The sequence below is a fragment of the Hypanus sabinus genome (assembly GCF_030144855.1).
Source record: "Hypanus sabinus isolate sHypSab1 chromosome X2 unlocalized genomic scaffold, sHypSab1.hap1 SUPER_X2_unloc_10, whole genome shotgun sequence".
NCBI classification, from domain to species: domain Eukaryota; kingdom Metazoa; phylum Chordata; class Chondrichthyes; order Myliobatiformes; family Dasyatidae; genus Hypanus; species Hypanus sabinus.
In genome coordinates, this window is record NW_026778980.1 from 716,013 (window position 1) to 739,586 (window position 23,574).

General features: G+C 50.6%; 1 protein-coding gene across 1 annotated transcript; it reads right to left on the reverse strand.

Annotated features, from left to right (window-relative positions):
- Nucleotides 1-487: 487 nt before the first annotated feature.
- On the reverse strand, nt 488-20,887 carry LOC132385711 (zinc-binding protein A33-like). The gene is made up of 7 exons (XM_059957920.1): nt 19,428-20,887; nt 18,679-18,774; nt 18,035-18,268; nt 16,576-16,598; nt 16,382-16,500; nt 6,788-6,919; nt 488-2,480 (listed from the first exon to the last, which is right to left on the reverse strand). Exons 1-7 carry the CDS (start codon nt 19,836-19,838, stop codon nt 1,930-1,932), a joined length of 1,566 nt encoding a protein of 521 aa, XP_059813903.1. The 5' UTR covers nt 19,839-20,887; the 3' UTR covers nt 488-1,929.
- Between the last annotated feature and the right edge of the window lie 2,687 nt (nt 20,888-23,574).

Genomic DNA, 23,574 nt, shown 5'->3' on the forward strand with positions numbered 1-23,574 from the left:
TATTATCTTATAATCTGTATTCAACAAAGAAATAGGCCTATATGATGTTGGTTTTAGAGGATCTCTTTTTTTGGCAATACAGTTATGATCGCTGTTAAAAAAGATTGTGAAAGTTTATGCATTCTTTCCACTTGGTATATTAATTCCATAAAGGGAGGAATTAATATATCTTTAAATTTTTTTATAAAATTCAGGAGGAAAACCATCTTCTTCTGGGGATTTGTTACTCTGAAGTGATCCTAAAGCTTCTTCAACCTCTTTTAATGTAAAGGGCATATCTAATCCTTTCTGTTCTTCCAAATTAAATTTTGGAAGGGTTATTTGTGATAAAAATTTATCTATCTCAGTAATCTTATTTTGTGATTCTGATTGATATAGTTCAGTATATTAAAAGAAAATTAAAGTTTCATTAATTTCTAAAGGTTTATCAGCAACCTTATTTACACTTGTTCTAATTGCATTTATTATTTTAACAGCCTGTTCTGTTTTCAACTGCCAAGCAAGAATTTTATGTGATCTTTCACCTAATTCGTAATATGTCTGTTTAGTTCTCATAATTACTTTTTCTGTATGATATGTCTGGAGTGTATTATATTGTAGTTTTTTATTAACAAGTTGTCTTTGTTTTTCTTCTGTCATATATCTTTGAGATTCTTTTTCTAACTTTATGATATCTTTTCCCAATTTTCCTTCTTAATTTTAGATGTATAACTTATAATCTGACCCCTTAAATATGCTTTCATCGCTTCCTATAATACAATTTTATCCTCAACTGAATGTAAATTTGTATCAAAAAAAAATTGAATCTGTTTTTTCATAAAATCACAAAAATCTTGACGTTTTAATAAAATTGTATTAAATCTCCATCTAAGTTTTATGTCTATTTGAATAAAATGAATAATCTCTTTCTCTTGGATTAATTTTTCTCCATATATCAATCAGGTTTAAATCTTTCATTAATGATAAAGTTAGTTTTATTACTTTTAATTTTGTAACAACTTTAGTTGACCTAACCAAAACTGGATCTAAACAAAAATTAAAATCTCCGCCTATTAATATTTTATCATTTGCGTCAGCCAAGTTCAAAAAAATCTTGTATGAATTTTGCATCATTTTCATTTGGTGCATAAATGTTCATAAAATTCCATAATTCTGAAAAAAATTGACAATGTATAATCACATATCTCCCCACAGAATCAATTATTACATTTTGTATTTTAATTGGTAAAGATTTATTAACCGAAATTGCAACTCCTCTCGATTTTGAATTAAATGAAGTTGCTACAACATTTCCAACGCAATCTCTATTTAATTTCTTATGCCTGTGAACTTACTGAACACATCCTTGCCAGAAAAAAAAACTTATCCCAATCCACTCTTCCTAGATCCTTTTTCATTTCCACAAAATTGGCCGTTCTCCAATTTTACCAGAACATTAAGCTGCCAGTTCTGCCCCTCACCAATAGCAGTAATGACGTTATCCCACGTGTCAACCCAAGCCCAAAACTCATCTGTTTTACCGACAATACTCCGTGCATTGAAATAGATGTACCTGAGAATATGTATATCATCTGCTTTTTTTTTTCATTTCCGTTTATACATGCAGTCCTCTCATGTTCCTTATCCTCCTGCACCTCACTATCTGCTCTAACACTCTGGTTCCCCTCCCTCTGCAAATCTAGATTAAATTCCCCGGAGCAGCACTGGCAAATCTACCCGCAATAATGTTCTTCCTCCCCCCCCGCCCAGTTTAGGGGCAAACCGTCCTGTCGGAACAGGCCCCACCTTCCCGGGAACAAGCCCAATTGTCCAGAAGCATGAAGCCCTCCCTCCTGCACCATCCCCTGAGCCACGTATTTAGCTGCACTCTCCGCACATTTATATTTACAGGGACTTTACTCCTGACGCCGGTCCCGGGACCCGACCCGTTTACAGACCTGGAGCGGAACCGGAGCAGATTCTCAGCCACTGGTTTACACCCCAGGTCCGGAAGAAAGGATAAAGTTTCCCCGTGAATTTATTCCCAGTGAAGGTGTGGAGATGGGATTTGGTCTCCGCGTTGTAAAATGAAACTGTCCCGGACTCGTAACTGAGATAAACTCCCACCCTCCCGGGGATGGGACCGGCAGCGAGACGGGTCTCGGGGGAGATGAGACCGGACACGTCATAATCCCGATGTAACACGTCACGATCCCGCCTGATGACCCAGAATCCGGTCTCCGGACTCAGACTGACCGGTCTCTTCCTCTCCACAGACTCTGCGGCGACTCCCAGACCCCAGTCCCGAATCCCCGTCACCTCCACCTCCCAGTAATGTCTCCCCGATGTGAATCCCTCCGATCCCAGCACACATTCCCAGTCTATGAATCTCTTCCCGGTGTCAGGGAGATTCCTCCAGGTCCGGGTCCGTCTCACACTCTTCCGATCCTCAGACACCTCGAGACACGGATGCGCCGTGTCCACATCCAGGGTGACAGAGACTGGGGGGAGAAGCAGAGAATTAGAGAGTCCCCGGGGATCGGGGGGCAGACTCGGACAGCGCGGCCCCGGGGATCGGGGGGAGACTCGGACAGCGCGGCCCCGAGGATCGGGGGGAGACTCGGACAGCGCGGCCCCGGTGATCGGGGGAGACTCGGACAGCGCGGCGCCGGGGATCGGTGGGGAGACTCGGACAGCGTGACCCCAGGGCTCGGGGGAGACTCGGACAGCGCGGCCCCGGGGATCGGGGGGAGACTCGGACAGCGCGGCCCCGGGGATCGGGGGGAGACTCGGACAGCGCGGCCCCGGGGATCGGGGGGAGACTCGGACAGCGCGGCCCCGGGGATCGGGGGGAGTCTCCGGCAGCGCGTCCCCGGGGATCGGGGGGAGACTCGGACAGCGCGACCACGGATATCGGGGGGAGACTCGGACAGCGCGGCCCCGGGGATCAGGGGGAGACGGACAGCGCGACCCCGGGGATCGGGGGGAGACTCGGACAGCGCGGCCCCGGTGATCGGGGGAGACTCGGACAGCGCGGCGCCGGGGATCGGGGGGGAGACTCGGACAGCGTGACCCCAGGGCTCGGGGGAGACTCGGACAGCGCGGCCCCGGGGATCGGGGGGAGACTCGGACAGCGCGGCCCCGGGGATCGGGGGGAGACTCGGACAGCGCGGCCCCGGGGATCGGGGGTAGACTCGGACAGCGCGGCCCCGGGGATCGGGGGGGGGGGGGAGACTCGGACAGCGGGGCCCCGGGGATCGGGGGGAGTCTCGGACAGCGCGGCCCCGGGGATCGGGGGGAGACTCGGACAGCGCGGCCCCGGGGATCGGGGGGAGTCTCCGGCAGCGCGTCCCCGGGGATCGGGGGGAGACTCGGACAGCGCGACCCCGGATATCGGGGGGAGACTCGGACAGCGCGGCCCCGGGGATCAGGGGGAGACGGACAGCGCGACCCCGGGGATCGGGGGGATACTCGGACAGCGCGGCCCCGGGGATCGGGGGGAGACTCGGACAGCGCGGCCCCGGGGATCGGGGGGGGGGAGACTCGGACAGCGCGGCCCCGGGGATCGGGGGGAGACTCGGACAGCGCGGCCCCGGGAATCGGGGGAGACTCGGACAGCGCGGCCCCGGGGATCCGGGGACACTCGGACGGAGAGGACCCAGGGATCGGGGGAGACTCGGACAGCGCGGCCCCGGGGATCGGGGGGAGACTCGGACAGCGCGGCCCCGGGGATCCGGGGACACTCGGACGGAGAGGACCCAGGGATCGGGGGAGACTCGGACAGCGCGACCCCGGGGATCGGGGGGAGACTCGGACAGCGCGACCCCGGATATCGGGGGGAGACTCGGACAGCGCGGCCCCGGGGATCAGGGGGAGACGGACAGCGCGGCCCCGGGGATCGGGGGGAGACTCGGACAGCGCGGCCCCGGGGATCGGGGGGAGTCTCCGGCAGCGCGTCCCCGTGGATCGGGGGGAGACTCGGACAGCGCGGCCCCGGGGATCGGGGGTTGACTCGGACAGCGCGGCCTCGGGGATCGGGGGGAGACTCGGACAGCGGGACCCCGGGAATCGGGGGAGACTCGGACAGCGGGACCCCGGGAATCGGGGGAGACTCGGACAGCGGGGCCCCGGGGATCGGGGGGAGACTCGGACAGCGGGGCCCCGGGGATCGGGGGGAGACTCGGACAGCGCGGCCCCGGGGATCGGGGGGAGACTCGGACAGCGGGGCCCCGGGGATCGGGGGGAGACTCGGTCAGCGCGGCCCCGGGGATCGGGGGGAGACTCGGACAGCGGGGCCCCAGGGATCGGGGGGAGACTCGGACAGCGGGGCCCCGGGGATCGGGGGGAGACTCGGACAGCGCGGCCCCGGGGATCGGGGGGAGACTCGGACAGCGCGGCCCCGGGGATCGGGGGGAGACTCGGACAGCGCGGCCCCGGGGATCGGGGGGGGGGGAGACTCGGACAGCGCGGCCCCGGGGATCGGGGGGAGACTCGGACAGCGCGGCCCCGGGAATCGGGGGAGACTCGGACAGCGCGGCCCCGGGGATCGGGGGGGGGGGGAGACTCGGACAGCGGGGCCCCGGGGATCGGGGGGAGACTCGGACAGCGCGGCCCCGGGGATCCGGGGACACTCGGACGGAGAGGACCCAGGGATCGGGGGAGACTCGGACAGCGCGACCCCGGGGATCGGGGAGAGGCTCGGACAGCGCGGCCCCGGGGATCGGGGGGAGACTCGGGCATCGGGGCCCCGGGGAACGGGGGGGGGAGAGTCGGACAGCGGGGCCCCGGGTATCGGGGGGAGACTCGGGCAGCGCGGCCCCGGGAATCGGGGGGAGACTCGGGCAGCGCGGCCCCGGGGATCGGGGGAAGACTCGGACAGCGCGGCCCCGGGGATCGCGGGGAGACTCGGACAGCGCTGCCCCGGGGATCGGGGGGAGACTCGGACAGCGGGGCCCCGGGGATCGGGGGGGAGACTCGGACAGCGCGGCCCCGGGGATCTGGGGGAGACTCGGACAGCGCGGCCCCGGGGATCGGGGGGAGACTCGGACAGCGCGGCCCCGGGGATCGGGGGGAGACTCGGACAGCGCGGCCCCGGGGATCGGGGGGAGTCTCCGGCAGCGCGTCCCCGTGGATCGGGGGGAGACTCGGCCAGCGCGGCCCCGGGGATCGGGGGTTGACTCGGACAGCGCGGCCTCGGGGATCGGGGGAGACTCGGACAGCGCGGCCCCGGGGATCGGGGGGAGACTCGGACAGCGGGACCCCGGGAATCGGGGGAGACTCGGACAGCGGGGCCCCGGGGATCGGGGGGAGACTCGGACAGCGCGGCCCCGGGGATCGGGGGGAGACTCGGACAGCGCGGCCCCGGGGATCGGGGGGAGACTCGGACAGCGGGGCCCCGGGGATCGGGGGGAGACTCGGTCAGCGCGGCCCCGGGGATCGGGGGGAGACTCGGACAGCGGGGCCCCAGGGATCGGGGGGAGACTCGGACAGCGGGGCCCCGGGGATCGGGGGGAGACTCGGACAGCGCGGCCCCGGGGATCGGGGGGAGACTCGGACAGCGCGGCCCCGGGGATCGGGGGGAGACTCGGAATGCGCGGCCCCGGGGATCGGGGGGAGACTCGGACAGCGCGGCCCCGGGGTTCGGGGGGAGACTCGGACAGCGGGGCCCCGGGGATCGGGGGGAGACTCGGACAGCGGGGCCCCGGGGATCGGGGGGAGACTCGGACAGCGCGGCTCCGGGGATCGGTGGGAGACTCGGACAGCGCTGCCCCGGGGATCGGGGGGAGACTCGGACAGCGGGGCCCCGGGGATCGGGGGGAGACTCGGACAGCGCGGCCCCGGGGATCTGGGGGAGACTCGGACAGCGCGGCCCCGGGGATCGGGGGGAGACTCGGACAGCGCGGCCCCGGGGATCGGGGGGAGACTCGGACAGCGCGGCCCCGGGGATCGGGGGGAGTCTCCGGCAGCGCGTCCCCGGGGATCGGGGGGAGACTCGGACAGCGCGGCCCCGGGGATCGGGGGTTGATTCTGACAGCGCGGCCCCGGGGATCGGGGGAGACTCGGACAGCGCGGCCCCGGGGATCGGGGGGAGACTCGGACAGCGCGACCCCGGGGATCGGGGGAGACTCGGACAGCGCGGCCCCGGGGATCGGGGGGAGACTCGGACAGCGCGACCCCGGGGATCGTGGGGAGACTCGGACAGCGCGGCCCCGGGGATCGGGGGGAGACTCGGGCAGCGCGGCCCCGGGGATCGGGGGGAGACTCGGGCAGTGAGGCCCCGGGGATCGGGGGGAGACTCGGGCAGCGGGGTCCCGGGGATCGGGGGGGAGACTCGGACAGCGGGGCCCTGGGGATCGGGGGGAGACTCGGACAACACGGCCCCGGGGATCGGTGGGAGACTCGGACAGCGCGACCCCGGGGATCGGGGGGAGACGGACAGCGCGACCCCGGGGATCGGGGGGAGACTCGGACAGCGCGGCCCCGGGGATCGGGGGGAGACTCGGGCAGCGCGGCCCCGGGGATCGGGGGGAGACTCGGGCAGTGAGGCCCCGGGGATCGGGGGGAGACTCGGGCAGCGGGGTCCCGGGGATCGGGGGGGAGACTCGGACAGCGGGGCCCTGGGGATCGGGGGGGAGACTCGGACAACACGGCCCCGGGGATCGGTGGGAGACTCGGACAGCGCGGCCCCGGGGATCGGGGGTAGACTCGGACAGCGCGGCCCCGGGGATCGGGGGGAGACTCGGACGGCGCGGCCCCGTGGACCGGTGGTGGTGGAGATCTCAGGCGCGGTCGGGTGGCCGACACGAACCTTTGATTCGACAAAAGCAGATGTCTCCACAAGGGTTTTCCGCTGAACAGGGGAAACATCCTCCCTCACTCCTGCCTGTTGATCCCTGAAAGAATTTTGTGTTTCCATGAGATCTCCTCTCATTCTTCGAAACTGGGAACAGAGAACATAGAGCAGTACAGCACAGGAACAGGCCCGTCATACAATGTTCACTTTCATTTGTGAGTGTGAAGTGGGGGAGTGTGATGGTTTGAGACAGTAAAGGAGGTGATAATGGGAACCAGTAGCGGAGAAATAAATGGCAGATTGAACCAGGTGGGGGAGGGGTTGAAAGCCTGTGGGTGAACTGTGTGTGTAGACGTAATGAGAAGCTGGAGGGGGCAAAGATGGCAGATGAGGATGACTTTCCCAGAGCCCCATCCCCCGCAGCCCCTCATTAGGACAGGGGATGAATTTGCAGGAACCCTTAAGCAACACAGGTCTTGATGAAGTGTTTCAGTCTGAACCGTCGACTGTTTACTCTTTTCCATAGAAACTTCCCGGCTTGATGTTCCCCCAACAATTTGTTTGTGTTACTCTGCTTTAAATATACTCAATTATTTGGCCTCCACAGCTGCCTGTGGCAGATTCACTATCCTGTGGATAAAGGAATTCCTTCTCATCTCTGTCCTAAATGGACATCCCTATAGTCGGAGGCTGTGCTTACCGTTCTCGACCCACCCACATCCTCCCAACATCAACTCTCTCCAGACAGGTGTCGGAGAGATCTGGCGAGACCCTTCATCAGGACCTGTGTAGCCTGAATTACCAGCATCTGCAGATTTTCTCCTGTTTGATTTTTAATGCAGGAGTTAATAAGTAAACTTCTTGATTGGTCAGAGTCTCAAAAGTTATGGGGAGGAGACTGGAGAATAGGGTTGAGAGGGATGATAAATCAGCCATTCTTCTGAACTCCGGTGAGTACAGGCCCAGAACCATCAAACACTCCTCATATGTTAACTCTTTCATTCCTGGAATTATTCTGTGAATCATCTGCACCCCCTCCAATGCCAGCACATGATTTCCGATAGAAGGGACCCAAAACTGCTCACAGTACTCCAAGTGTGGTCTGACCAATGCCTTATAAATCCTCAGAATTACATCCTTGCTCTTGTACTCTAATCCTCTCGAAATGAAAGCAAACATTGAGTTTGCCAATCTTACCACTGACACAAACAGCAAGTTAACCTTCAGGGAATCCTGCACAAGGACACCCATGTCCGTTTGCACCTCTGATTTTTGAATTTTGCCCTGTTTACAGAATTGTCCATGCCTTTATTGCTTCGATCAAAGTCGTACCTGCCTAAGTTTGTACCTGTCAAACTCTACCTGTACTACAAGATCCCTATTCCGTATACTGGTGCATTCAAATAAGACCATAAGACACAGCAGCAGAAGCCGGACATTCGGCCCTTCGAATCTGCTCTGCCATTTTATCATAAGCTGATCCATTCTCCCATTTAGTGCCACTCCCCCACCTTCTCACCATGACCTTTGATGCCCTGGCTACTCACATACCTATCAATCTCTGCCTTAAATACACCCAATGACCTGGACTCCACTGCCGCAACAAATTCACAGATTCACCACCCTCTGGCTTAAAAAATTTCTTTGCATCTCCGTTCTGAGTGGGCGCCCTTCAATCCTTCAGTCATGCTCTCTCGTACTAGACTCCCCCACCTTTGCCACAAACAACTTTGCCACATCCACTCTGTCCATGCCTTTTAAAATTCGACATGTTTCCGTGAGGTTCCTCCTCATTCTTCTAAACTGCACGGAGTTCAGTCCAAGAGTGATCAAATGTTCCTCACATGTTAACCCTCTCATTCCCGGAATCATTCTGGTGAATCTGCTCTGAACCCTCTCCAATGTCAGAACATCCTTTCTTAAATAAGAAGCCCAAAACTGCACACAGTACTCCAAGTGAGGTCTTACCACTGCCTTATAGAGCCTCAACATCACATCCCTGCTCTTATATTTTATTCCTCTAGAAATGACTGTCAACATTGTATTCACCTTCTTCACCACCGACTCAACCTGCAGGTTAACCTTAAGGGTATCCTGCACGAGCACCCTCAAGTCCCATTGCATCTCAAAACTTTGAATTCTCTCTCCACTTAAATAATAATCTGCCCGTTTATTTCTTCTGCCAACATGCATGACCAATCACTTTTCAACATTGTATTTCATTTGCCACTTCTTTGACCATTCTCCCAATCTATCCAAGTCTCTCTGAAGACTCTCTGTTTCCTCAGGTGGGGGAGTTTCCACCTACCTTTGTATCATCAGCAAACTTAGCCACAAAGCCATCTATTCCATAATCCAAATCGTTGATATACAACGTAAAAAGAAGCGGCCCCAACACGGACCCCCATGGAACACCACTTTTAACTGGCAGACAACCAGAATGGGATCCTTTATTCCCACTCTCTGTTTCCTGCCAATCAGCCAACGCTCTATCGACAGATGTAATTTTCCCGTAATTCCATGGGCTCTTATCTTGTTTAGCAACCTCATGTGCGGCACCTTGTCAAAGGCCTTCTGAAAATCCAAATACACAACATCCACTGCATCTCCCTTGTTCAGCCTACTTGTAATCTCCTCAAAAGATTTCAATGGGTTTGTCAGGCAGGATTTTCCTTTAAGGCAACCATGCTGAGTTTGGCCTATCTTGTCATATGCCTCCAGGTACTCCGTAACCTCATTCTTGACAATTGACTCCCACCGATGTCAAGCTAACAGGTCTATAATTTACTTTTTGCTTCCTTGCCCCTTTCTTAAATACCAGAGTGGCATTTACAATCTTCCACTCCTCCGGAACCATGTCAGAATCTATTGACTTTTGAAAGATCATTGCTAATGCCTCCGCGATCTCCACAGCTACTTCCTTCAAAACACAAGGGTGAATTCCATCTGGTCCTGGAGATTTATCTACCCTGAGACTATCCAGCTTCCTGAGTACTTTCTCTGTCGTAATTATGACAGTGCACACTTCTCTTCCCTGACACCCTTGAGTGTCCGGTATACTGCTGATATCTTCCTCAGTGAGGACTGATGAAAATACTCGTTCAGTTCCTCAGCCATCTCCTTATCTCCCATTACAATTTCTCCAGCATCATTTTCGATCAGTCCTATATCCACTCTCACCGGTTTTTTACTCTTTATATACTTGAAAAAGCTTTTGGTATCTTCTTTGATATTATTTGCTAGCTTTCTTTCATAGTTCATATTTTCCCTCTTAATGGCCTTCTTAGTTTCCTTTTGTAAGCTTTTAAAAACTTCCCAATCCTCTGTCTTCCCACTAATTTTTGCTTCCTTGAATGCCCTCTCCTTTGCTTTTACTTTGGCTTTCACTTCTCTTGTCAGCCACGGTTGCATCTTTTTCCATTCGAAAATTTCTTCTTTTTTGGAATATATCTGTCTTGCACATTCCTCACATCACGCATAAACTCCAGCCACTGCTGCTCTGCTGTCCTCCCGCTAGTGTCCCTTTCCAGTCAAATTTGGCCAGTTCCTCTCTCGTGCCACTGTAATTTCCTTTACTCCACTGCAATACCGACACATCGGATTTCTGCTTCTCTTTCTCAAATTTTACAGTGAACTCATGTTACAATCACTGCCTCCAAATGGTTCCTTCACCTCAATCTCTCTAATCACCTCTGGTTCTTTCCACAATATCCAATCCAGTATCTCTGATCTCCTAGTGGGCTCAACAACAAGCTGTTCTGAAAAAGCATCTTGTAGACATTCTACAAATTCTCTGTCTTGAGATCCAGTGTCGACCTGATTTTCCCAATCCACTCGCATGTTAAAATCCCCACAATTATCATAACACTGCCCTTCTGGCAAGCCTTTTCAATTTTCTGTTGTAATTTGTAGTCCACATCGCTGCAGCTGTTAGGAGGCCTGTAGATAACTGCCATTAGGGTCCTTTTACCCCTGCGATTTCTTAGCTCAACCCAGAAAGATTCTGCACCTTCCGATCCTATGTCACCTCTTTCCCATCCCCCTGCCAAATTAGTTTAAACCCTCCCTAACAGCTCTATTAAACATTTCTGCTATGATATTGATCCACTTCGGGTTCAGGTGTAACCCATCCTTTTTGAACAGTTAATACTTCCCCCAGAAGAGATCCCAATGATCCAAGAATCTGAAGCCCTGCCCCCTGCACCAGTCTCTCAGCCACACATTCATCAGCCTGATCTTACTATTCTTGCCCTCGCTAGCACGTGGCACAGGTAGCAATCCTGAGATTACTACCCTGGAGGTCCTGCTTTTCAGCTTCAATCCTAACTCCCGGAAATCTCTCTTCAGTACCTCCTCCCTTTCCCTCTCTATGTCATTGGTACCAACATGTACCAAGACAGCTGGCTGCTCGCCCTCTCCCTTCAGGATATTCTGGACCCATACCCTGGATCCCATACCCTGGCACCTGGGAGGCAGCCCACCATGCAGGTATCTCTATCAGGCTCACAGAATCTCCTGTCTGTTCCCCTGACTATGGAATCCCCTATGACTACCGCATTCCTCTTCTCCCTCCTTCCCTCCTGCACAACAGCGTCAGGCTCAGTGCCAGAGACCCGGTCACCATGGCCGTCCCCTGTCAGGTCATCCCCCTCAACAGCATCCGAAACGATATACTTGTTGCTGAGGGGGGCAGCCACAGGGGTGCTCTCCACTATCTGGGCATTTCCCTTCCCTCTCCTGACAGTCACCCAGTTTTCTGACCCCGGTAGCCGAGGGATGACTACCTCCCTGTAGCTCCTGTCCATCACTTCTTCATTTTCTCTAATAAGCAGTAGGTCATCAAGCTGCAGCTCCAGGTCCCTAACACGGTCTCCGAGGAGCTGAATCTCGGTTCACCTAGTGCAGATATGGCTATCAGGGAGGCTGGAGGTCTCCCAGGATTCCCACATCTGACACCCTGAACAAAGCACTAACCCTGCAGACATGCTACCTAATTCTACAGGAATGAAACAAAGAAAGATAGGTCTACTCACCCACTTACTTCACCAAATACACGAACTTTTTAAACCGTTAGCTAATGTGCCCTGCTGTTCCACCGTCCATCGGGCCGATTTGCCGAGGGGAGAAAAAGAGTCGGTGCCTCGCTCTCGCCTCTTCCCGTTACCGCCTAAGCCCGTTGAGCCAAAGCCCTGCACTCTGCTGCCACCCACTCCGCTGCCCGCTGTATAGGGTGGTCATCTTTTTAAACTCTCCGCGCTGTCCTGCGCAGTCTCGCCGTTCTTGTACGCAAAGTTTTAAAAAAATCTGCCTTCCTTCAGAATTTAGTTCCCACGCCGCCCTTCTTGTCCCAATCTAAAAAACACCTTCAGTCCTGTATTCATCAGCCTATTCCACACTGTCCACATGAAATTCAGCAAGGCCTTTGATGTCGATGATAGACCACACTTGGAGCATTGTCTGCATTTCCGGTTCCCGAATATGGGGAGGATGTCATTACACTGGACAGGAGGCTTCAGGAGGATGTTACCAGGACTGGGGGCTTGAGCGGATAAACTTCAGCTATTCAGCTGTAGTGTAGGATGTTCCGGTATGACCCCTTATCAAGGTAAATAAATCATAAGGAGCTTAAATAACGTTTCTTTTTCCAAGAAATGGGAGTACAGAACCAAAGGCCTCAGTTTCAAAGTGAGACGGGAAATTTTTCTGAGTGGTCTATCGGGTTACATTCTCATAGAGAGGAAGGTTGGTAAATGGAATTTGCCCTCAGACGCTGTATAAACAGGTAAAAATAAAATATTTTAAAATAAATTTGGGCAGGTACACAGATGGGAAATGGTTAGAGGGATGGGGGGGGGGGGTGGTGGCAAACACACACAAATGGGCCATGCTCAAGAAGACATCTTAGCCTTGCAAATTGATGAAGTGGGCCGTGAGTTCAACATCCATCAAACCCTCCGAGATCATCCTCCTGAGGAATCTCACCCCGGAGTCTGTCTGTGAAGTGTTGATGTGACGTCACGTCAGACGGCAGCTCAGTGCCACAGAACAGACAGACTGGGTAAGGACGGCAGATTTCAATCCTAAATGGGAATTTGTGCCTATTTCTGTGGCTGTGTGTCACACTCTGATAGTGTGTGTGTGTGTGTGTGTGTGTGTGTGTGTGTGTGTGTGTGTGTGTGTGTGTGTGTGTGTGTGTGTGTGTGTGTGTGTGTGTGTGTGTGTGTGTGTTGATTGTGTGTGTGTGTGCCTGTGTGTGTGTGTTGATTGTCGTAAATATCCGAGTGGTGTGTATATACATTGAAGCAGATTGTGCACATTGAAGAATTTGTATGTTACAGTGTGTGATTACATGTCTGGTGTGTGTTGACAATGTGTCACACGTGATTGAGTTGTTTAAATGAGTAAATGACTGTCTCTGAAGAGACTGGTTTCCAGGTTACTGAGGGAAATAACAACGTATTTTGCTGAGGCACTGAATACAGTCTACCAGTCCTTCCTGTGTATGTGTGTGAGGGAGCTTTGCCAGGGCGGTTATGCTGTGTGTGCTTCTCCAGAGATGAAATCTTGACCCATGTCAATGCTTGTTGGTGTGTCCGAGCTCATTCTCACAATGCTTCAATGTGGTGGTCTGATCACCATAAGACATAGGTGCAGAATTAGGCCATTTGCCCATCGAGTCTGCTCCGCCATTCAATCATGGCTGATCCTTATTTTTCCTCCTCAGCCCACTCCGTGGTCTTCTCCCTGTAACCTTTGATGCTGTTCAATCTAGAACCTATCAAGCTGTGCCTTAAATACACACAACAAGTTACACAAATTCACCAGCTGCTGGCACAAATGTCTACACATCTGTTTTAGATAGACCCCCCCCCCCCCCCCCATCTTGAGGCTGTGCCCTCTTGTCCTAACCTCCACCACCATGGGAATCATCCCTTCCACATCTACTGTGTCTGGGACTTTCATCATTCGAAAGGTTTCAATGAGATCCCTCCCTCATCTTTCTAAATTCCAGCGAGTGCAGACACAGAGCCATCAAACGTTCCTCGTATGATAACCCTTTCATTCCTGGAATCATCCTTATGAAATGAACCTTCTGCAATACCAGCACACCTTTTCTTAGATGAGGAGAGCCCACTGTTCACAATACTCAAGGTGAGGCTTCACCGGTGCCTTATAAAGCCTCAGCATCACATCCCTGCTCTTGAATTGAATGCTATTCTAAACCACAGATTAAAATCCAGGAGCAACAGGCTCCAGGGCAGCTTCTTCAACCAGGCTATCAGACTGATTAACTCATGTGGACACAACTGTATTCCAATGTAATAGTAACCAGCCTGTTGTGCATATTATTCATTATAAATTACTATAAATTGCACATTGCACATTTAGACGGAGATGTAACGTAAAGATTTTTAATCCTCATGTATCTGAATGATGTAAGTAATAAAGTCAATTCAATTCAAATCAATTTCATGATTATTTTTTTCATCCCAATCATTCTTTCAGTTCCTCTCTGTAGATATTTAAAAGCTTCACAATCCTCTGTCTTCCTACTAATTTTTGTTTCGTTGTATCCCCTCTCTTTTGCCTTGACATTAATTTGTCTTCCCTTGTCAGCCACGGTTTTACTATTTTGGCATTTGAGTATTTATTTATTTTTGGAATACATCTATCCTTCACCTTCCTCATTTTCCCAGAAACTGACACCATTTCTGCTCTGCTCTCATCACTGCCAGCATCTCCTTCCAATTTGCTTTGGCCAACTCCTCTCTCAGACCACTGTAATTTCTTTCATTTCTCTGAAATACTACAATGTCAGACTTCACCTCCTCCTCGTCAGATTTCAAGTTCGACTCAGTCATGTTGTGAGCACTGCCTCCTAAGGTTTATTTTAACTGCTCACCTCTGGTTCAGTACATAACACCCAATCCAGTAGAGCTGTTCCCCGAGTAGGCTCAACGACAAACTGCTCTAGAAAGCCATCACATTGCATTCAACAAACTCACTCTCTTGAGATCCTTTACCAACCTGATTTTCCCAATTGACCTGCATGTTGAAATCTCCCATGATTTTCACAACATTGTCCTTTTCATCAGCCTTTTCTATTTCCAGTTGTAATCTGTGGGCCTCAACCCACTGACTGTTGGGAGGCCTGTATATGACTGGTGTCAGTGTCATTTTTACTTTTGCAGTTGCGTACCTCAACCCACAAGATAGAACATCTTCCAATCCTATGTCACATCTTGCTGCTGATTTACCAGCAGAGCCACACCCTTCCTTCCTTCCTCCGATACATTGTGTAATCTTGAACATTCAGCTCCCAACTACAACCATCTTTCAGCCACGTTTCAATGATGGCCACAACATCACACCTGACAATCTGTAATAGTGCAACAAGATCATCCACCTTATTTCTCATACTCCATGCATTGAGTTATAACACTTTGTGTACTGTATCTGCTACCCTTTTAAATTCTGCATCCTTAATGCACGGATACACACATTGCTGTCTGCAATTTTCTCCTCTCATCTGTCCGCCCTATCTGACAGTCTGATTGCATGCTATCGTTGCATTTTACCATCAGTTCTATCGCTTCACTCCACTTCCAACCCCTCACCCCACCAAATTAGTTTAAACCCTCCCCAACAGCTCTATCAAACCTCCCTGTGAGAGTATTATTCTCCCTCGGGTCGAGGTGCAACCCATCCCTTTTGAGCAGATCATTCCTCCACCAGATGAGATCCCGATGATCCATGAACCTGAATCCCTGTCCCCTACACCGGCTTCTCAGCCATCGTTAATCTGCCAAATTATCCTGTTTCTACCCTCACCAGCATGTGGCACAGGCAGCAATCCAGAAATTACATCCCTGAGGGTACTGCTTCTGAGTTTTCTACCAAGCTCTCCCAATTCTATTTTCAGGACCTCTTTGCTTTTACTTCCAATGTCAGTGTCGCAAATTTACCAAAATATCTGGCTCTTTTCCCTCCCTCTCTAAAATGCTGCGGAAACGATTCGAGGCATCCCTGACCCTGGCACCCAGGAGGCAACTTACCATTCGCGTGTCCCGTTCACACCAATAGATTCTCCTGTCTGTTCCCCTGGCGATTCAGTCCCCGATCACGACCACTCCCCTCTTCTGCCTCTAACAACAGTGAGAGTTGCTGATCCGGAAAGGGGAAGACCTCTGTCAGTTCAGAGTCTGCACTCACAGGGCACATGAAGGACTTGTGTATTTTCCTGACAATCCCTGTCACCACACTGATACCTGCTATTATTCCCTACAATAGTATCGTCAGTATTAAATTCCCAGTTCCTCTGGTAGATCCTAACTCATGTCCTGGTGTGTTAGTGCATTTGACTGGGATTGGAACACAGTGGTTCATCTGCCAGTCCCGTGTATTGGTTGCATTGTGACCCTGTGCTGGTGTGTCCAGGGGTCTGACATCACTAGCTGACCATGTGACAGTGATACCTCCCAGTCGGTGGGGTTGATGTGAAATAAACTTCAGTTCCCCTTCAGCCTAGTATTACAAACAATCTTTGCCTCAAATTGGAACTACATTGAGCTTCATAAACAAGGGGAAATGAATCTTTGTAAGTTTTACCTCGATTAATAGTATCAAGCGTTTCTCTCAGCACTGTGTTCAACAAATAGGGGTGATCGAATTTTTCAACCGGTAGGGTCTCATCTGTCACTGCCAATTCCAGGACATCATAATTAATCCTGTAAATATTAAACTGCTGGTTATAAATTGCTTTTCTAAATCCATTAAGGGTTTCATTAAAGAGCCTGTCCTACCTTCTGTTCCGACGAACTTCCTCCTGAAATAAATAAAACACAAATCTGATTAGACTTGGACTTACTGTCCACATCCAGAACTTCATCCAAATCATTACAAAGTGTTGAAAATTCCCACTCCCACAGTCACTCACACACACGGACAATACAGAACCCCAGGGTAATTTACAGGGAAAGTTTCTGAATGTCAGACCATTACTGAGAGGATGAAAATTACAGGGAAGACAGGACAGGCTGTGGATTTTCATCTGGATATGACGTCAGTGTGATAGGATGGAGGAATTTATGATCAGTGATGTATGTGATTGTGTGCGGGTGGAGGAAGTACCTCTATTTATGGGGAGACTTCTGCAATGATGTAGTTCCAGATGTATTTTAACAAATTCCACAAGAAATTTAGTGAGGAGGATGTGGATCTCAGTGCCACCGGAGTGGTTGAAATGGAACAGCAGAGACTGAATGTAATGGGGAGGCTGGATAAGCACGTGAGGGACCAGAGATTTCGGGGCACTGTTGCTGGTTGTGGTGAGTAGGTGGCAGGAGGATTGTGAAGCAGGGAAATTGAGAGGAGGAAATGGGCCGAATGGCCTGGTTATGTATTGAATCATTGAACGTTCATTTGAATGTTATCTGTAAAAGTAAAGGGACAGAAATAGTTTCCTTAATCTGGCGGAAACCGGATATAGAAGATAAGTCTGATGTGTGGGTCAAATTCTTTGTTCTCACTGATTGACAGAAAGACCCTCACACCCACCGCACCAGACAAACTCACAGTCTGTGACTGGAACCGGTAGTTAATGAGAGTTTTAGAGGATATTTAATGCAGAATTAAGGACGCAGTCAGCAGCTCTGTGTTATGATCAGAGTAAATAGTTTTAGAGAAATTTGCATTCTGTCCTGGGATGTACAGAAGTTGTGGAAGTCCAGTTTTGGGGCAACAACAACCCTGAATAGAAGCATCAATTCTCTGGTGAGAAACAGTTTACTGCCATTTGTAAATACTGTGTGTATGAGCAATGCATCTGTTTTCTGTCTGCATTGTATTCTGCGGTACGTGTTGATTATGATAACCAGTCACGTGAGTGGAGACGTGGTAAAAGCAAAGGGAATAAGTTACGTATTCAAACTTTGTTCTGCACAGTTTTGAGCTGAGGACGGGTGGATGTCATGCTGTATTTGACTGGTGTGTTGCAGCTTACTTTATAATGAATTAGCCTGAAGTTTCATCGCTTCAAGATTGTATTTTGCTACTGAAGGACTGAAAGCGTATCTTGGACATTTTGAAATGTCATTATTGGAGTGATGGGAGGGCGCGTCATGCAGGCATAACAACTTGTGTAAGGTCGCCAGCAGCGGCAATTGATTTGTTAGAATTGGCCGCTGTACTGTGTTTATTTTAAATATACCACTGTTCATTTAGTGCCCTTTGACAGAAACAAATTGAAATAGAATCCCTCACCTTGAGAAATATCACACTGTCTTTTTGATCCATCTGTTCCATTAACTTTGAGATTTCCTCCTTAATAAGTCTTATATTCTCTTGAATCTCCCAAAGATTTTTCTTCATTGGGTTGAGAATCCTCTTCTCCTCCTCCCTGAGATCCCTGAGTAAGCTCTGCTCTTTCTCAGTGATAATCTGGCGCAGTTCAGCAAACTGGGATGTGACGTGGGACTGAACGCTGTGTGACTGTTCCTGTTGAATGAAAGGTGAAGATTAATATACTGCATTGCTGTGCTCAGTTTCCTTTTGTCGTTAAGTACTGTCTATTAGAGTCCATGCTACTTCTGAGTGCATTCCCGTCAACACCATTCACTCAGGTTTTTCTGTAACCTATTCTCACTTATTGACGCATAAACTCCCATCTGATTCACGCACACACTCCCCACCTTCATAGGATTAATTATAATTAGCCATTCATCCATGATGTCCTTGGAATGTGTCGGAGTCTCTCGTGGTCAAATGGAGAGCATGCAAACTCCACACAGACAGCCGCAGAGATCAGGATCGAACCCAGGTCTCCAGAGCTGTGATACTCGGCTATTCTGCATTGAATGGAGCAAAACTGGACAGTATTATCAGAAATTCCGCTCAGGAAGCCTCACCCGAACTCCGGAAATCTTCTCTTTCTGATGCTGCTCCTTTTCCTGGAAGTCTGATTTCTTTTTTGTGAGAGAGTCTAAGGAAGATTTTAGCTGTTCCTGGAAGTCAGAGAGTGAAGGAAATATAAACAAAGATGCATCGAAAGAAATACATTATCAAACCCGATTATCGCACAAAATGCCGGAGGAACTCAGTGAGTCAGGCAGCATCCATTCAGGTGAAATAAACAGTCGGTGTTCCGGGATGAGACCCTTCATTAGGACTGGGAAGGAATGGGACAGAAGCCAGAATAAGAAGGTTGGCTATGAGAACCAGCTGACAGGTGACGGTTGAGACAACGAGAGGGGGGACGTGGGGGAGGGTGATGAAGTGAGAAGCTGAGAGGGGACAGGTAGAAGAGGTAAAGAGCTGGAGAAGAAGGAATCTAATACGAGAGGACAATCGACCATGGAAGAAACGGGAGGAACTGGGCTGTTTGCGGTCCTGAATGGTGACGAGGGAGGAGGTTAGGAGTCAGGTGTAGCACTTGTCCCGCTTGCAGGTGTCAGTGCCAGGAGGGAGATCAGTGTGGATGAGCGAGTGGATCAGGGCGATACAGTACGTAGAGCTGTGGAGGTGGGCGGTGGGACGGATGGGTGCTGGAATCCCGTTAGAGATGGCGGAAGTTGCAGAAAGTGATGTGTTAGTTATCGAGGCTCGTGTGATGATATGTAGGACAAAGGCAGTATTTTAAGTATTGAACTAACGTTACCTTGTAGATTTTAACAGCTTCTGTAATCGGCATGAAGCGGTGCTCTCTGTGTTCCTGCGCATCTCTACAGACCAGACAGATCAGTGTCTTGTCCGTTTCACAAAACAGCTTCAGTTCTTCCTCATGTTCCTCGCAGTGAAGTTTACTTTCCTTCTCTTTCGGATTCAGGTTTAGATTTCGAGCTTTTTCAGCCAGATTTGCTAAGGCCCGATTCACCTTGAGGGTGCGGTCAGCAAACACCGCTCTACATTCCGGGCAGGAGTTTCTCTCCTCCCTTTCCCAATACCGTGTGATACAAGAGCGACAGAAGTTGTGTCCACACTCCAGTATAACCGGATCGGTGAAGAAATCCAGGCAGATGGGACAAATCGCCTCCTCTGTTAAACTCTCGACCGGTCCTTTCGAAGCCATGTTAACTCCCAGCACTTCCTGATTCAGAATACTTTCACTTCCGGGAGCTGCAGATCCCCTGCAGTACCACGATTGTCCACTACGCGCGCTGTAGACCCGGGGAATGACCCCTGCAGTACCGCGATTGTCCACTACGCGCGCTGTAGACCCGGGGAATGACCCCTGCAGTACCGGGATTGTCCACTACGCGCGCTGCAGTCTCAGGGAATGAACATTCTGCTGCTGTATATGTTCATGGCTATTTGAATGTTAGTGTGGGATCAAAAATAAATTAAACAGAGAAAAGGTAAGGAAACGCCTAATGGACTGTCTAAGCCCGGCGACAAGCGTAGGTGAGTTGGCCATATGCCCAGCAACCCCGTCTCGTAAACACGTAGAGCAACAAAAAACGTTAGCTGAATGTCCAAAGGCCCCATCGCTCCGATCGGAAGGACCTTTCCGGATCGAGATCCTTCATCTGAACTGTCTCAACCCGAAATGTCGATTGTCCATTTCCCTCCACAGATGCTGCCCGACCCGCTGAGCTCCTCCAGCAGCTCGTTTTTTTGTATCTTTCTCCAGGTCTAAGAGAGTCAGAGTGGAGTGTAAAACGGTGGATAAGTAAACAGTGAAAACATGCCATTAAACTGGGGATGTGGAGAAAATATTGTGCTGTGAGGAGAGAGTTTCAGTGGTGATGACCGACCTGTGGTTGCAGGAAAAAGCACAGGACTGGACATTTTACGTCACAGGGTGGAAAATGTTAATTTTTCGGCAAGGTCCTGATTTCAACAGCCCTTCGTGAGAAAACCTTAATGACTTGACCCATGTCTGTCCCGTTTCCAATAGAAGGCCTGGTCTCCTTCACTCTGAATACAGATCAGATGTTGATACTTTTTTTTGCATCAAAATAAGATTTAAATAAAATATTCAGAATGATAAAACGTGCCAATATCTTTACCCAATGAATTTACCTTCGTTGTCTATGGGGTATTCTGTTGTCTGTTGTCGCTCATGTGCCCCCTGGGGTGGTGTACAATAATTGAGAGGCTTCCTCAGCCAACACGGCCTCTCCCAGTCGAGCAGTAGAGGGAACGATAGTTCCACTGGTCTCCCTGTAGTCTGGAATGTGCCGGTCTGCAGCATTCCTGTACGACAGAGGTTCCCAAACATTTTTATGCCAAAGACCAATACCAGAAACCCTGGACCCCAGGTTGGTAACACCTGCTCTCCGGACATCTCGATGTGATGGCAGGCCAACAAGTTTCGGGGGTCTTTCCCCGAGTTGATGATCTTCCAGCAGCACTCGCTGTCCGTTTTCTTGCGCGTCCTGGGAACAGCCCGAGGATCAGTGAGCCTTCTGTCACACAGCTGCTGTGACAAAGGCCCATGAATCTTTCGCCAGCCCATAGTCCGCAAAGAGGTGAGTGATCGTCTCGTCTCCACTGCAGTAATCTCGGGGTAGCGTGCTGTGGGAGTGATCTCCGGGCATGCAGTGAGGACCAGACTGGGAGGGGCCCTCTCGCCGGCAGTTGGTAAGACCTGGTGATGAGGCATTCTGCCATATGGTCTGGACTGTCTGCTCCGGGAACCACTCCACTGTGTCCATCCAGTCCTTCTCCTGCAGTAACTGCAGTACATTCCGTGCTGACCACTGTCTGGTGTTCTTGTGGTCAAAGCTGCTGGTCTGAAAGAACTGTCACCAGTTTCATGAACACAAGGTTCACATGGAGAAGCTTCCTGATTGAGACAGACACAGTGTCACAGTGTATTTACAGGGTAGGGGCAGGAATGATGTTTCCCCTGGTTGGGCAGTGGAACCAGGGATCACAGACTCAAAATCTGAGGTCACCTCAGCAGGACTGAGATGAGGAGAAATTTCCCCAACACAGTGTGTGAATATTTGGAATTTTCTCCACAAGACTTCTAAATTAAACGGACATATTTAGGGGCTCGGCGATGTTGGGAACGTTGCAGGAAAGTGGCGCTGGGGTCAAAGATCAGCCATGTTCTGAGTGAGGGGAAGAATAGTGCAATGGGCCGAATGGCCACGCCTTCTCCTGTTTCTTATTTTCTAAATCACGAGTTTACCTTTCCCCTTGGTCTTCAGTCTGTCGGATTGCACAGGGGGACGGTGAGAGCTACGGAGATCCATCAGCAGCCGCTGCGGTTATTTCATACTCTTGTTATTTATCGCTGTTTCTCTGTATTTGGTTCCCTTCAGCACTCTGGCTGATCTTTCACTGCCTGCTTCTGTTATGGTTACTATTCTATATTTTTTCCAAGTATGTCCGCAGGAAAATGTTTCTCGGGATTGTATGTGGTGACTTATCTGGACTCTGATAATAAAATTTATTTTGAAATTTGAGTTTCGGGGATTTTCCTTTAATTCTGAGAACAAACTGTGACTGGCATCTCCAGCTCCCAGTAGCAGCCCGTTCTCACACACACAGCCAATCAGCGATCACCGCTGGTAGAGGGATGCTCCCATTGGCTGAGGGGTGTCAGTGGGCGGGACGCTGTTTGGACCGGGACCGAGTGGGCCGGAGACCGGGAGCTGCGCCTCGGGTTTCGGCTGCACCACCGGCGGGTCCTGAATCCTTTCGAAGGCAGAGCTGAAGCGACCGGCGGAGATTCCGTGAGAAGTTTCAGCTACACGGAGGGCGCCCGGCCTTTCCCCGCCGAGGATCGGGGCCTGTTGTCTGGAGTTGTCTCCCAGACCCGTCCCTTCCTGCTGGGAGACGGGAGCTGCCCCGCAGCGGCTGCCGGTGGATCTCCGGAGCTCTCACCGCTCCCCTGTGCAATCCGAACGGCTGAAAACCAAGGGAGAACAAGGGGCAAAGGTAAACTCGTGCTTTAGAAAATAACCAACAGGAGCATGTCCGGCCATTCGGCCCGTTGCGCCTATTCCACCCTTTCCTCAGAGTAGTCCTTTTTAAATCTTTTTATTGAGTTTAAACAAACATAAATGAAACACGAATACAAAGAGCTTGAGAGTACATAATTAATAGGTTAAGGTATAAATACAAATAGATGATAATAACCTCCCAAACTCATAGGTGTTACAAAAAATGGAGAAAATAAATGAAACAAATCCTAACCGACATGGGCCATTGCATTATATCAATTATACACAGTAACGTCAATAACTCCGCACCTCCAACCAAATAATTAAGGATATTAAAAGTAAAGTTTTGGAAAAGTAAATTTAGCTCATATGAAAATGTTGAATAAATGGTCTCCAAATTTCTTGAAAATTAACTGAAGGGTCAAAGACAACACTTCGAATTTTTTTCTAAACTCAAACAAGAAATAGTTTGAGAAAACCACTGAAATATAGTTGGAGGATTAATTTCTTTCCAGTTAAATAGGATAGATCATCTAGCCATTAATGTAAAAAAATGCAATCATCCGCCGGGCTGAGGGGGGAATAAATGACTATTATCCACCATTGGTAAACTGAAAGTTGCAGAAATAGGATGCGGTTGCAATTTGATATTCAGAACTGTTGAAATAATACCAAAAACATCTTTCCAATAATTTTCCAAACAGGGGCAAGACCAGAACATGTGGGTCAATGAAGCAACTTCAGAATGACATCTGTGACAGGCTGGATTAACATAAGAATAAAATCGAGCGAATTTATCCTTGGACATGTGAGCCCTATGAACATCCTTAAATGGTATTAGGCATGTTTAGCACAAATAGAAGAAAAATTGATTAATTGTAAAATGTTCTCCCACTGCCCTGTGAGTAT

Excerpts from the sequence above, each read along its gene's own strand:
- LOC132385711 (XM_059957920.1), bottom strand. The coding sequence starts at position 19,838 with ATGGCTTCGAAAGGACCGGTCGAGAGTTTAACAGAGGAGGCGATTTGT. Across the intron at positions 18,775-19,427 it reads AAGCTGTTAAAATCTACAAG|GAACAGCTAAAATCTTCCTT; the intron begins GTAACGTTAGTT and ends TCTGACTTCCAG. Across the intron at positions 2,481-6,787 it reads CTGCTTTTGTCGAATCAAAG|TCTCTGTCACCCTGGATGTG; the intron begins GTTCGTGTCGGC and ends TTCTCCCCCCAG.